General features: G+C 42.7%; 1 protein-coding gene across 1 annotated transcript; it reads left to right on the top strand.

The window, feature by feature from the left end:
* The first annotated feature begins 11,083 nt into the window (after nt 1-11,083).
* Nucleotides 11,084-12,076, top strand: LOC129339205 (olfactory receptor 10C1-like). The gene has a single exon (XM_054993803.1). It carries the CDS (start codon nt 11,084-11,086, stop codon nt 12,074-12,076), a length of 993 nt encoding a protein of 330 aa, XP_054849778.1.
* The last annotated feature ends 832 nt before the right edge of the window (nt 12,077-12,908 follow it).

The following is a 12,908-nucleotide window of genomic DNA, read 5'->3' as shown; positions in this document are numbered from 1 at the left end:
GGATCCCCTGATTCCCAGCATAACTTTTCGGCGTGGTCAAAGAGGATCCATCCTCCTTTTTTTTCACCCGCAGAAAAACTAGTTGAATCCAACTCAATAAGTTTTTTTAAAAAAAGATTTTTAAATACATTTTGCTAACTTGACAAATAGAAACAATTTGGCAATAGTTATATGAGTGTTGTCAAGTTGCAACCAACTTATGGCAGTGACTTTATCAAGGGCTTTTCAAGGCAAGTGAGGAGAAGAAGTGTTTTGCCAGTGCCTTCCTCTGCAGAGCAATCTTCCTTGGTGGTATCCCATCCAATTACCAACCAGGGCTGATCCAGCTTAGCTTCCAAGATCCGATGAGATCAGGATATACCATGCCACATTCCCACCCGAGTTAGCAACATAACCTCATACTTAGTAAATATAATAATATTGAGAATAAATGTAAATCAAGTTTGCTTGTTTGAATTATGTCTTGTCAGCCAAAAACACTCTGAATTGAATAGAAATGATCTTATTTGGGTTTCTCTCATGTGTGTGAATTGTGTAAGCCTCACCATTTTTGCTATATAATTAGCCTTAAACAGATTTTTTTAAAGTACCCCCAAAAAAGAAAGATCACAAAAATTATTGCATTTAATTGAACCTAATGAATGAAATATTCCATATTAATGAAAATAAAGTTAATACTCACAACGTATAAGGGATTTGAACTGCTGAAGCTTACATGATGTCTTCGAATGGATCCCCCTCAATCTTGTTTGCTTAAGTGTAGAAACTGACAATGGGGATAGAATACTAAACAGGAGACTTTAGAAACACAAGGTATAATGCCAACCATTTATGACAGTCTAAAATATAAAAATGTTCAGAAGAGGTTCCTTCCTTCTTGAACTGGAGATGTCTCAGAAATCAATTCAGAAAATACCAAGGTAGAAGATAAAATTATAACATCCACTATCTACTAGATTAAATCTTGGAAGTTGTGAGCTATTCTCCATTCCATCCTTTTGTTTTCTCAGGAAACTATAGAAATTAACTCTGATCATACCAGTGAGTATGTATTTCATTCCTCCAACTTAGAATTGCCTTGTCTCTGTTGTGGCTCAGTACATTTAACTAGGCAACTACTGAAATGTCATCAGGGACATGACCCTCAAAACTTCCTTTATTAAACACTTGTTATTGAACACTTTATTGACTACTTGTCTGTAACTTTTTTCCCTCTCTTCGCAGCAACAGTCTAAACTAGAGAGTATAGCTGTGTTTTATGTTTCTTCCCCAGCCGAAAACTAACCCGAGTCTTGTGGCATCTTAAAGATTCATATATTTTTCATTATCTCAGTTGACCTAATGGTCACAATTCTTCAGCTAAAAGGGCAAAACTGATGCATTAGAATTCACTGAGAAATTTTGATGCACTTCCCAAGGCTTGATCAAAGATCAGGTATTTGCCACCCCAGACGGAAAGAAGAGACAAACACCAGTTTTGGGGATCTAAACAGGCCATATTTACATGTCATATTTACGACATATATACATGTCAAGGGCCTAACTAGCGGTATAGGTCAGGCCCTGGGGTCACTACTGGACCTCTGCCCTGACCTGTCTGGGCGAGTCCCGCTGCCCCGGGCACAAGCCATCCACGCGCATGGCACCTTGCCATAAAGTAGGAGGGCATTACTTGTCTAGGGGAGCCGTCAAGCAGTACAAGGGAGACTATGATCGCTACTGTTGCTATGAATAATCAATGTACTTACCTCATGTTTAAATTTTACATCATAAATCATGATTTTTGCTTCTCATATTTAATGACTTTTGTTGAGATTTTTTCATGTCACTGTGTGTGTATATATGTCTGCTTACTGACTGTCCATTATCATGCATCTGATGAGGTGTGCTCTAGCCCACAATTAAAATCATGTCACAGCAATAATGTTTTAGACTTTAAGGTGTTGTATGTCTTCAATTTAAATTAGAGTAATATAGAATAAAATATATTCTGGATTACTTGTGTCTGGTCTGATTCAGAGGTAGGGGTTCCATACATCTGCTGAGATCTTACAGCTTGGCCTACCAGGAAAGGGAGCATCTATGCAGTTGTCAGTTAAAAATCAACTATTTCCTGCCTGTTTGTCCCCACTCCCAGTTATCTCCCATTTCCATTATTACCTATGGGGAAAACTATGGAGGCTATCTAGGGGGATGGGGGTAGCATTTTGCAAAATATATCTACAAAATTTTCAGCAGACCTACTGCTAGCTATCCTCTAAAGACCCCTGCCCCTAGTTTCAGGGAGACTGGACATTGGGGAGGGCATTTTAGGATTCCCCAAAGAAGGTGCCATTAGCCACCCCATTTTTTTCCTATTGTGCAGAAACACTGACAGCAACCCATAGATCATGCCTTTCCCAGGGTCCAATCTCCCTGAATCTTGGAGGGTCTGTAGGGGACAGTTAGGACTAGCTCCCCTGAAAATATGGTGGATTTTGCTTGTAAAATGCCACACCCATTCCCCTAGATAGCTCCCCTGGTGTTCCCCACAGAAAATATTGGAGGTGGCTGGGGGCACCTTCTTTTGGGGCCTATAAAATGCCCCCCTGAAGTCCAAGCTTCATGAAGCTTAAGGAGCGTTTAGAGAACAGCTAGAAGTAGGTCCCCAGCGAATTTGGTAAAATTAGGTCCTAAAATTCCCCCCAGACCCTCTCGGAAACCCCCAAATTGCATTTCCCATTGGGAACAAAAACCAAATTTAGCCAATTTGCTCTGTATAGCCAAGCCGAACTGGAGAATGAGCCCCACCTTTTTCAGGCACATGTATCAGGCATGTTTCTGAAGTTTTGCTCAGATGCTTAATCCTGTTGCCATGATCTTTCTCCCCACCTCCTCCTTATCCCGACTGAAGATGCTGCATGGAGAGGAAAAGGAGGAAGTTAAGGGGGGAGGAGGGTGCAGGAAAGAGGAGTAGGGAGATGGCAGCATCAACTAGAAAATGGAAGAATTAAAAACATACCAGATTAAAAGGAAAACTGTTGGGGGGTAAGCCAGATCTAAGGGCAAAAAGAGGGGACAGGGAAGCGGAAGCCACTCAGATCGATGCTCTGCAATGATGACTTGCTGATTATGACCATGGGCACTTGAAACCGTGACTACGGGCCAAGCTACACGTGACGAATGACACTTGAACGGCAAGTGGATCGAGTGGAGCAAAAGTGGAGGGCAAGTGAACAGGGAGGAATACACTTGCCGTTCAAGTGTCATTTGTCACTTGTAGCTTGGCCCTGAATCAGTTCTCCAACATGTGTACAGACTAGGGCTACAGGACACATGTTCACTGGGGGTAAAATGGACACTGGCATGTAGGAACATACATGATTCTAGATACTCACATAACCTCGTGTAATTTGTTTTGTCTAGTTTGGCTCTCAGTGGAAGCTTCAGAAAAGTTGGCTTGATACAACAAAATATAACTACCAACAAGATAAAAATACACAACATAAAAACTCAGCCAGATTTGCCGGAAGAACTTGTCCCCCTCCAACACCTCTGAAATGAAACCATATTATATGTCCTTTTGAATGGAAAAAGAGAAAGTGCCCTCCAGATGCACTCTAGTAAGCCATTCCAAATCCCTGAACAAAGAGAGGACACCACAAGGAGAAGGCTGTCTGAAGAAGGCTGTCTGAAGAACATGGCAGAGTACTATCTGGAAATAGTGTCAAGTGAGTAGCTGTGTTGATCTACAGTAAAAAAGAAAGATTCAGGTCCAGTAGCACCTAAAAGACCAACTATATTTCCATGGTGTTAGCTTTTGAGGGTCAAAGCTCTCTTCTTCAGATACATTTAGAAATTGAAGTATGTAGGGTTTTATCCAACCAGAAGGTGGGAGGTGTATTTAAAGTAAGGGTGTAAGCGATAATAATACTGTAATTAGCTTGAGAGAGTTGGGGTGTGATTGAAAAGCAGAAATTCTGCATCTATACTGCAAGAACAGCAAGATTCAGGTCTTTGGTGGGGGGTGGGGGTTCCAATGTTCTGCATTTGCAAATAAACTCAACTTCAGCAATCTTGCATTGCAATTTTCCTTTGAAATTTCTTTGCTTGAAAACTGCTGCTTTTAGGTCAGCAATGGAATATTCTGGAAGACTGAAATATTCTCCCACTGGTTTTCAAATGTTGCAAGTTTTGATAACAGATTTATGTCAATTTATTCTTTTGTGAAGGGATTGATCTGCTTGCCCAATATAACAAAGTTAAAGAATATTGCTGACACTTGATGGTATACATAAAATGCTGGAAGATGAACAAGCGAGTAAGTCTGAAATGATATAGTTGGTGTTGTTGGTTCCAGTGATTATATAGTTAGAGTGAATATAGGAACAGAATTGGCATCTTGGTTTATTGCAGGCCTTAGTTCCAGAATTCATGTCCATGTTGGGAAGTGCATTGTTATGAGTGAGGAGTTGTTAATGGCTGAGGGCTGTCTTTGGGCAAGACAAGGGTTGCCTTCCAATGCCTGTGAGAGAACAGAATCATTGTTCAGCATAGGCGGCAGGTCATTAATGATGAGTTGAACTGGTTTGAGCTGGAAACTATACCAGTAGTGTTCTGTAACCGTTTTGTTTGGGCTTATCTTGTAGCAGGCCATCCCTTGGTATCCTTCTGGTTTTGTCGATCTGTTTTCTTACTACATCCAGTGGGTTTTGTAATTCCAGAAATCTCTGTTGAAAATTTTGCAGATGACGATCTATTACAGAAGGACTGGAGAAGATGCTGTTGTAGGGTAGAGCTAGGCTGTAGGCAATGGATTGTTCGGTGTGTTTGGAAAGATGACTGGAGGCATGTAGATATGTTTGGTGACCAATAGGTTTTCGGTATAAGGTAATCTGGAAATGTGGTTCAATATATCCTGGTCACTACAAAAATAAAGCTTAGCATTACTTAAATAATACAACAAACTGAGTTTTGAGATGACCATATTTGCTGCCAAAACCCAAAAGAATTCTATAAAGTACTGCATATTAATTTTTTAAAAAACTTTAAAATTGGTTGATGCAAATCACCTTCCCTATAACCTTTGCTTCAGTGCCATAGATTTTGGAAACTTTCTAACATGTTCCAAGCTGGAATATTTCCTGCTTGGAGCATGTTCAACAGACACTTCTGGATTCGCAACAGTGAAGACAGGCAGCTGTGAATCAGCATGTAAGTCAAATGTGGCCCTTTCCTGGCATGCAGCAATGCTGCTGAGCCAGGGGCCGTTCATTGCCACGCCAGAGGGGGAAGACGGCACCCCCCTTTCCTAATAAGGAGTGGCTGGGAGGACGGAGCAAGTGCCTTTGGAGGCTGCTCTGCCCTTCCCAGCCATTGCAGCTAGTTGCTCGGCCCACCCGCCTCTCCCTATGTTGGTGCAGGATTAGCCGGCTGCTGTTTCCAGAGCCAGGTAGGAATTTTTCTCCCCTCTTTCCGAATTGGCATAGGTTAGGGGTTTTTTTTGCCTACCTTGCACCGATGTCTGAGGATTGAGGTGATTGGCTATGGGTGGTGCCTGTTAAGAGTGTCCTAGCTGGTTTGAGTTGGAGTAGGGTGTGGGCCGGTGAGCACCCTTGGTGCTTCCCTATGGTGGGAAGAGGGGCCTGCGTAAAGGGCTGGTACTGCTTTGACGGCTGCCAGATGCAGAGGCAGGCTGCCTTCAGGAACCCCAGTCTGCAAGTCCTTCCCTCACTGCTATAGGGCTGAGGTGTTCAGGAGCTTAAAGGGGGGTGACCAAATTGCCTGGCCAGCTGGGTCCACCCCATCCAGCGGATGGGTCCGCTTCGGGGCTCGCCCAGACAGGTCAAGGCGGTGGTCTATGGGGACCCCGTGGCTTGACCTGTACCGCTTTAGGTCCTTGCTGCTGTTTGGCTTGTTTTAATTGTGTATAGTTAATAAAGTGGCCCTTAAATCCAGCTTGGTGTCTGTCTCTTCATTCTGACTGGGGTGGCAATTCCCTTCTTTTCTCTGAATCCTCAAGCAGAGTCTGGTTTTTTTTTCGCTACTGACAGAGTTGTCAGGTCCCCCTGTCCCCAATGACATCACTTCTGGTTTAAACTGGTAGCGACACGGTCTCAACCGTGTTTTCTCTGTGTTTGGGACCAATTTCTAAATAATGGGCCCTAATGAGACCTGCTCGTTTCCAGTTTAAACTGTTAGTGACATGACTGCGGGCCTGGGGAGTGCATGCACACCATTTTGCCATGTGCTCTGGCCAGCCTCCCCATACCTTGCCCCCTACCAGCCAGATGAGCAGTGCTGGGGGCTGGGGGCTGGAGCAGGGGACCCCGTCCCCTTAGCAGGGGGTTGGCATCTCTAGCTAGAAAAATAGAGCACGGAGGCCAAGAGCTAAGTCACATGCCCTTGCCTGATCTTGTGCTCCATTTCTTTCAGCATTTTTTCCTTCAGCCCTATTGATTTTCAATTTAGGAACATTTAGTTCTTTTATCCTACTTCTTATACCTAAATAAGTGACTTAATTTTTACTTGTTGTAAGTGCGCTACATTTTTTTTTTGTTTAGATCTCAAACACATATACTACAAACCTTTTGGACAAGCTCCTCAGAATGGCAGAAGAAGATTTAATCTATCCTATCAAAGAGTCTAGAATTGGAGGAGTTTCCTGTTCTGGAATGAGTCAGCAAGTAGCTGTACAGTCTGCTAATTCAATGAACTTTTTCTGTACCTCATTTGTCCCTGGAGTTTACTGTTCTAGGGCCAAGCTACACATGACGAATGACACTTGACTGGCAAGTGTATTTCTCCCTGTTCACTTGCCCTCCACTCAATCCACTTGCCGTTCAAGTGTCATTCGTCATGTGTAGCTTGGCCCCTAGAGGGTCTCTCCAATCCCTTGTACCTTACCATCAGAGAAGGGCTACTCCCCCAGAATTCCACACATATAATCACTTCTTCAAAAAAATTAAATTTACATTGTACACAGTTCACTATATTAGGTGAAGAATTCCTCTTCTGCTGCTCCTGCTGCAATGTAATGCAGAGCTAAGGCCATCTTGCCAATATCTAAAGCCAGATATTACCAAGATTTTTTATGCTTTACTTTCTTCAGAGAATTCAGAATTCCATAAACACACACACATACCATTTACTCTTCAGCTCTAATGAGGGTGAGACTAATGAGGCCCTAAGGGACAACCTACAAGTGATGAATGACACAGGTTGGACACTTGTCAGCTTCCCTCAAGTTTTGATGGGAAATGTAGGCATCCTGGTCTTGCAGCTTGCCTCCCCAACTGCTGTCCAATGGACTTTTCAACTGTCACTTGTCCAACATTCCGCCAAGCTGCCTACATTTCCCATCAAAACTTGAGGGAAGCTGACAAGTGTCCAACCTGTGTCATTCGTCACTTGTAGTTTGGCCATTACTGGCTGGAGATCACACAGTAAGCTGTATGACACAGGGCCAAGCTACAAGTGACAAATGACACTTGAACGGCAAGTGGATCGAGTGGAGAGCAAGTGGAGGGCAAGTGAACAGGGAGGAATACACTTGCCATTCAAGTGTCATTCGTCATTTGTAGTTTGGCCCATAGTGTGGATTTGAACCCAGGTCTCTCCAAGCCTAGTCAGGGATAAAAATATCACTCACTGTCTCTCTGTTAATTTGGTTATTATATGGCATTAAAATTCTGAATTTGCATGTAATAATTCTTCCCCTCCCCTCGCCCCTTAGAATAAATTAAAAAAATGGGATGAGAAAATCCCAGCTGGAGTTGTTATTCTAATCTTTTGTTTAAATATCTAAAATCAGTCACACAGAGCTCATGTACCTACAATGATGGACTAAGATAGGCAAATGTCTCTATTATTTTTCTGAAGGAAACAACAGATACATCACTAGAGGCTAATGTACAAAGTGTGTCATACTTCCAGTGGGCCAATGTACCTTGTTAGATTATTGTTTCCTCATACCTCAGGAAAATGGCCTATCCTTAAGGAATATTATTCCCTGAACCAGGAGTCAGGAACATGCAAAAGTTTCAGAATTGTCATTTGGAGGATACAAAAGGAAAACACAGTACAAATCAGCTCAAATTCAGCTGAGATTCTGTTTTCTTACAGTGAACTGATACTTCATGAAGTTAAATTTGATGAAGAAAATACTGGCACTTCACAAGCAGATGAAACAAAGCACAGCTGGTAAGTGGATTCATTTTCTAGAATTGATTTTGGATGCATCTGTAATGGTGTCTCTTGTCCTGTTTCTTTTTTTTTATTTGTTGCTCACTATCTTATGGTTGCTATACTTAATTTGCTACAATTATGGAATAGCATCAAACTAATGCTGTGAGGTACTGAACACTTTATGGATACTAGATTTTCAGTTTTGTAGAAGAACCTTTACACGACCTGCAGAATTTTGAGAAAATGTATGGAAAGGGCACAGAATTTGAGGAAGGTTAGAAATGTCAGAAATAATCAATTCTGCCATTACTCCAGCATTGTATGAATGTGGAACAGTGTCCATTTGGTACATAACCACTCTAATATCCACATAGCACTTCTGCTCGCTGCAAGTTCCCTTCAAATCTGTCGAAGTTCTTATTCGATTAGGGCAATTTAAGTTGAGATCAGCACAGATGTTTCCTTCGCACTCCTTTGCTTACTTGTGTAGCATTATGGATCAAGCTTTCTGGCTAGAGAAACCATTGTGGTAGTGAGACTGTTGTATTGCATAATCCCCACCAAGAGGATTTTCTTTGACAATGTAAGGAAGATAAAAAAGGCTGCAGTTGCCTGTAGAGTACATCCCCATCTCAGTAATCTGAAGTTATCCATAATTTCATAAAAAGCTACTAGCAACTTGATAAAGGTGAAGATAGAGGCACTTCCCTAACATAAAAATCTATATACCTCAAACCTCGGGAAGAATTCTTCATCTGTCTGTCTGTCTATATGTATGTATGTATGTATGTATGTATGTATGTATGTATGTATGTATGTATGTGTCTTATTCCACCTTCCTTATCAGGATCTCAGGGTTGCATACCCAACCCCCATCTTTTGGTCGTAACCCCCTCCCAAACCCTGTAAGCTGAGTATAGCCGGCCCAAGGTCACCCAGAGAACTTTATGGTAGAGTCAGAATTTAAACTCAGACCTTAGTCTGCACTTCTAACCACTAAACCACAATGTTCTAGTCTTCCTGAGGTCTCTTGTTTGTTTTCAACACTAGGGAGAAATAGGAAAAAGAAAGAAACAATAAGAAAGAAAGGACTCAAACGAACTGAGAACACTGCAAGGTTCAGTGGACATTAGTCAAATTGACAGGTAAGCTTCCAGTCCTCCAGAGAATGTCACTATTTGTTGCGACACTTTGGACAGGGAAACATGTAAGAAGATTTAAGAAAAAAAGAATCTTCAGCGTTGTGCTAAAGGGCTCCTTTGCCATACCGTATAGCTACTTCAAGCTCATGGTTGCAATAAGAGTCTTAAAGGCTAAGGTTTGCACCCCATAGTTTGGAGTCTGTTTTGAATCAATTCTGTTTTGATCCAAAGAGAAATTCAAAGAGAGGAGGGATAGGAAGGGTCGTTCTACAAAATGTCAGAATTTCATTCCACAGATGCTTAGAAACAGGCACTGTCTTTCCAAACCTTCCTACTCTCCTGCTAGAGCACTCTGTGGTGTATAATAACAACAGCAAAACCCTATGAAGACTGAAGGTACAAAAGAGTGCATAATGTAGCAGAAAACTACAAAGACGTCGCAGAGAAATTCTTCTTTTGAAAGAGGATAAGAGGAATTTATGACTATATCTTAAATGATTTTCGGAAAAAGAAATTTTATTCGCTCCTCATAACAACTTTACCAGATACCATTATGATACCAGTTCCAGTTCCAGATTGGGAAATACCTTAAGATTTTGTGAAGAGAGACTGGAGAGGGCACAGAGAGCTCTTCGGCAACCCCGATAATCTCTCATGAAGCTCAATCCAGCTTCATGTCAAAAGCATGTAATACCACTGCTCTCTTTCCTTCCTTTCAAGTGCTGTTTTTTTTGCAGGTGAGTGCTAAATGGGGGGAGGAGAGCGGGGAGGGGACACGGCGACAAGAAACACACAGACACAGTGCTGGAGGTAAAGAGGCCACAACTTTATTGAGATTACAGCTCAGGAGCAAAGGCGTGCATAGGGCACAGATCCGAGCATCGGCTAACCCGCCTGCCAAGCCGATGAACCACACGCCCCCTCAGACCCCTGCTGAGGGGGGGAACCATGGGATGACAGTCAGTGGGATGCCAGGTGGGTGTACACCCCTGTGTGGATCATCCCCTGTCACCTGGGAGTGAGGCGGACTGACAGCCCCCGTCTGGGCATGCACCGGCCATTCCTCACTCCCCAGACCCCTTATGGGGATCCCCATAATAGGGAAACTAAGCCTGAGGGCCCTGTTTCCCCCCAAACGGATCGGTGCCCAATGCCCCAATCCGCAGCCTGCGCAGTCCGAAGTTGTGACAAAAGGGAGGGCTGGGCGGGATGCCGCCATGGGCCAAGTGCTGAGGGGTGGGGAAGAGCCCTCTGACCAGGGGCCCGCGCCGGATGTGCCTGGGCGGAGTTACCTGGCCCCTGGACACTCTCCACCCCTCCCCAACATGGCGGCCACCATGCTGCTTCCCCGCTCGCCTCCCCTCGCATCGCCCGCAACTCAGGCCCCCAGGTGAGTCTGGGAGCCGTTATTTCCCTGTAAAGTGTTTCATGTAGTCCTCATCCCAAACTGAAATGATTCTATCCTGAGCACTGCCAGCTGAATTTGTTGCTCCCACCAGTTCCTGCTAACCCTACTGTATCCCTCCCTGCCTTTCTTATTTCCTGCCACATTTGAAGTTTTGATTGACAATTCTTCGGGGCAGTGGTCTACCTTTTTGTGCATGTGTTAATTTGCAAAATGTTATAATATTAGTCAGACACCCTGTGCTTCTGTGGAACTTCTTAGAACACGTGTTTCAATTTTGGCAAAAATTCTACTTGGTAGCTCTTCTATTAGAAAGTCTAGGTTTTCTCACTTTGAACCTTTTTCCTCCACCCATCAACAGATTAAAAAAATGAGAAGAAACCAGAGCATGGTGAATAACTTCCTGTTGCTGGGATTCTCTAACCTGCCAGGTCTAGAAGGTTTGTTCTTCTTTGTTTTCCTCACCATCTATCTGCTGACTCTGACTGGGAACAGCCTGATAATCATGGTTACATTGACTGATCAGACACTGCACAGCCCCATGTATTTCTTTCTCAGGAACTTGAGCTTTCTGGAGATCTGCTACACCTCCATTACTATCCCCAAAATGCTTGAAAATCTCCTGTCAAAGGACAAAACCATTTCATTCTTTGGCTGTGCCTTTCAAATGAGCCTCTTCCTCATCACAGGGGCAGCAGAGTGTTACATTTTGGCTGGCATGGCATATGATCGTTATGTGGCTATTTGTCAACCTCTGCATTACACTCTTATTATGAGTAGTAGAGTATGCTATGAACTGGTTGCAGCCTCCTGGTTGGTTGGTGTTCCAGTGCAACTCAGCCAGACTTTCTTAGTGTTCACCTCTTATTTTTGTAATTCCAATGTAATCAACCACTTTTTCTGTGACATCCCTCCAATGGTCAACCTGGTCTGTGGAGACATCTCTATAAATGAGCTTGTAGCCCAAGTGGAGGTTGCCTTACTTGCAGTAATCCCTTTTGCTTTGGTCCTCATGTCATATGTATGCATTGGGTCCACCATTCTGAAGATACCATCTGTAGAGGGAAGACGCAAGGCCTTTTCAACATGCTCCTCCCATCTCATGGTGGTGGTGGTTTTCTATGGCTCTGGAATGACAGTGTATTTAAAACCAAAGTCGAGCCATTCTCTGGATATGGACAAATTCCTCTCACTCTTCTATACCATCCTGCCACCATTCATTAATCCTCTTATTTACAGTTTGAGGAACAAGGAAGTCAGAGTGGCACTTGGGAAAGTACTTCTAACTCTTCACTCTCAAGAAACAAATGGACACAGAAAGAATGAGCATAGTAAAACACTCGGTGATATTCCTACTCATTAAACCCTGATTATCATGTCCTCTGTTAAGTTATGTAAATGTGTCGTGCTGAAAGCCTATCTCCGTAACAGCCATTTTACTTCCAAAATATTTCTCCCTTTCCTAACATGAATTCTTGGAATTGTGTATGTGTATAAATTTACGTGATTGGTGAAAATGTAATGTTTTGATGCCACTGTATCTCATCTGAAACGTCGCTCCCGAGTTGTTAAATCCATGCAAGAGGACCAGTCACACCTCTCTCTATGACGTTTCTGCAAAAACCCAGAGAGCCCCAAGGGTATGCTGAACAATCTATTTTTTTTAAAAAACTCACTATTTTGGGACTGTTCAAATGACAAGAATTAAACCCATGTTCATTTCACCCCCTTTTGGCGTTCCCATAGTGACCACAAGGCATGCTGAAACCCCCACACCTTGTAATCTGGCAGCTTGCATGCCAATGAGGAAGATGCAATTGTGGCAGTGGTGAATGTGGGAGGGGCAACAGCATGTGCAGGTAGGGGTGTTGATGGGAGGGGACAACAACAGCAATCAGAAGGAGGGAGAAGATGCAGCACAGGCAGGAAAAAGTAAGGGAGTGGAAACAATAAATTTCCTCTGCTGAAATACCTTGTGAATCCCTCATTTGCTCCATTAGAAAAAGAAACACTATATTTGTGTGGATGGATTATATATATATATATATATATATATATATATATATATATATATATATATATATATATATATATATGAGTGTATATAATTAGAGTGTGTGTGCTATTTCTTCTATTAACTTATATTATTTTAACTACTGTTTATTGAAACTTGATTCTTCTACTGTTGTAGTAGG

The sequence above is a fragment of the Eublepharis macularius genome, chromosome 12 (assembly GCF_028583425.1).
Source record: "Eublepharis macularius isolate TG4126 chromosome 12, MPM_Emac_v1.0, whole genome shotgun sequence".
NCBI classification, from domain to species: Eukaryota; Metazoa; Chordata; class Lepidosauria; order Squamata; family Eublepharidae; genus Eublepharis; species Eublepharis macularius.
The sequence above is the reverse complement of the archived record's forward strand: the minus strand, read 5'-3'. Positions and strand labels throughout refer to the sequence as shown.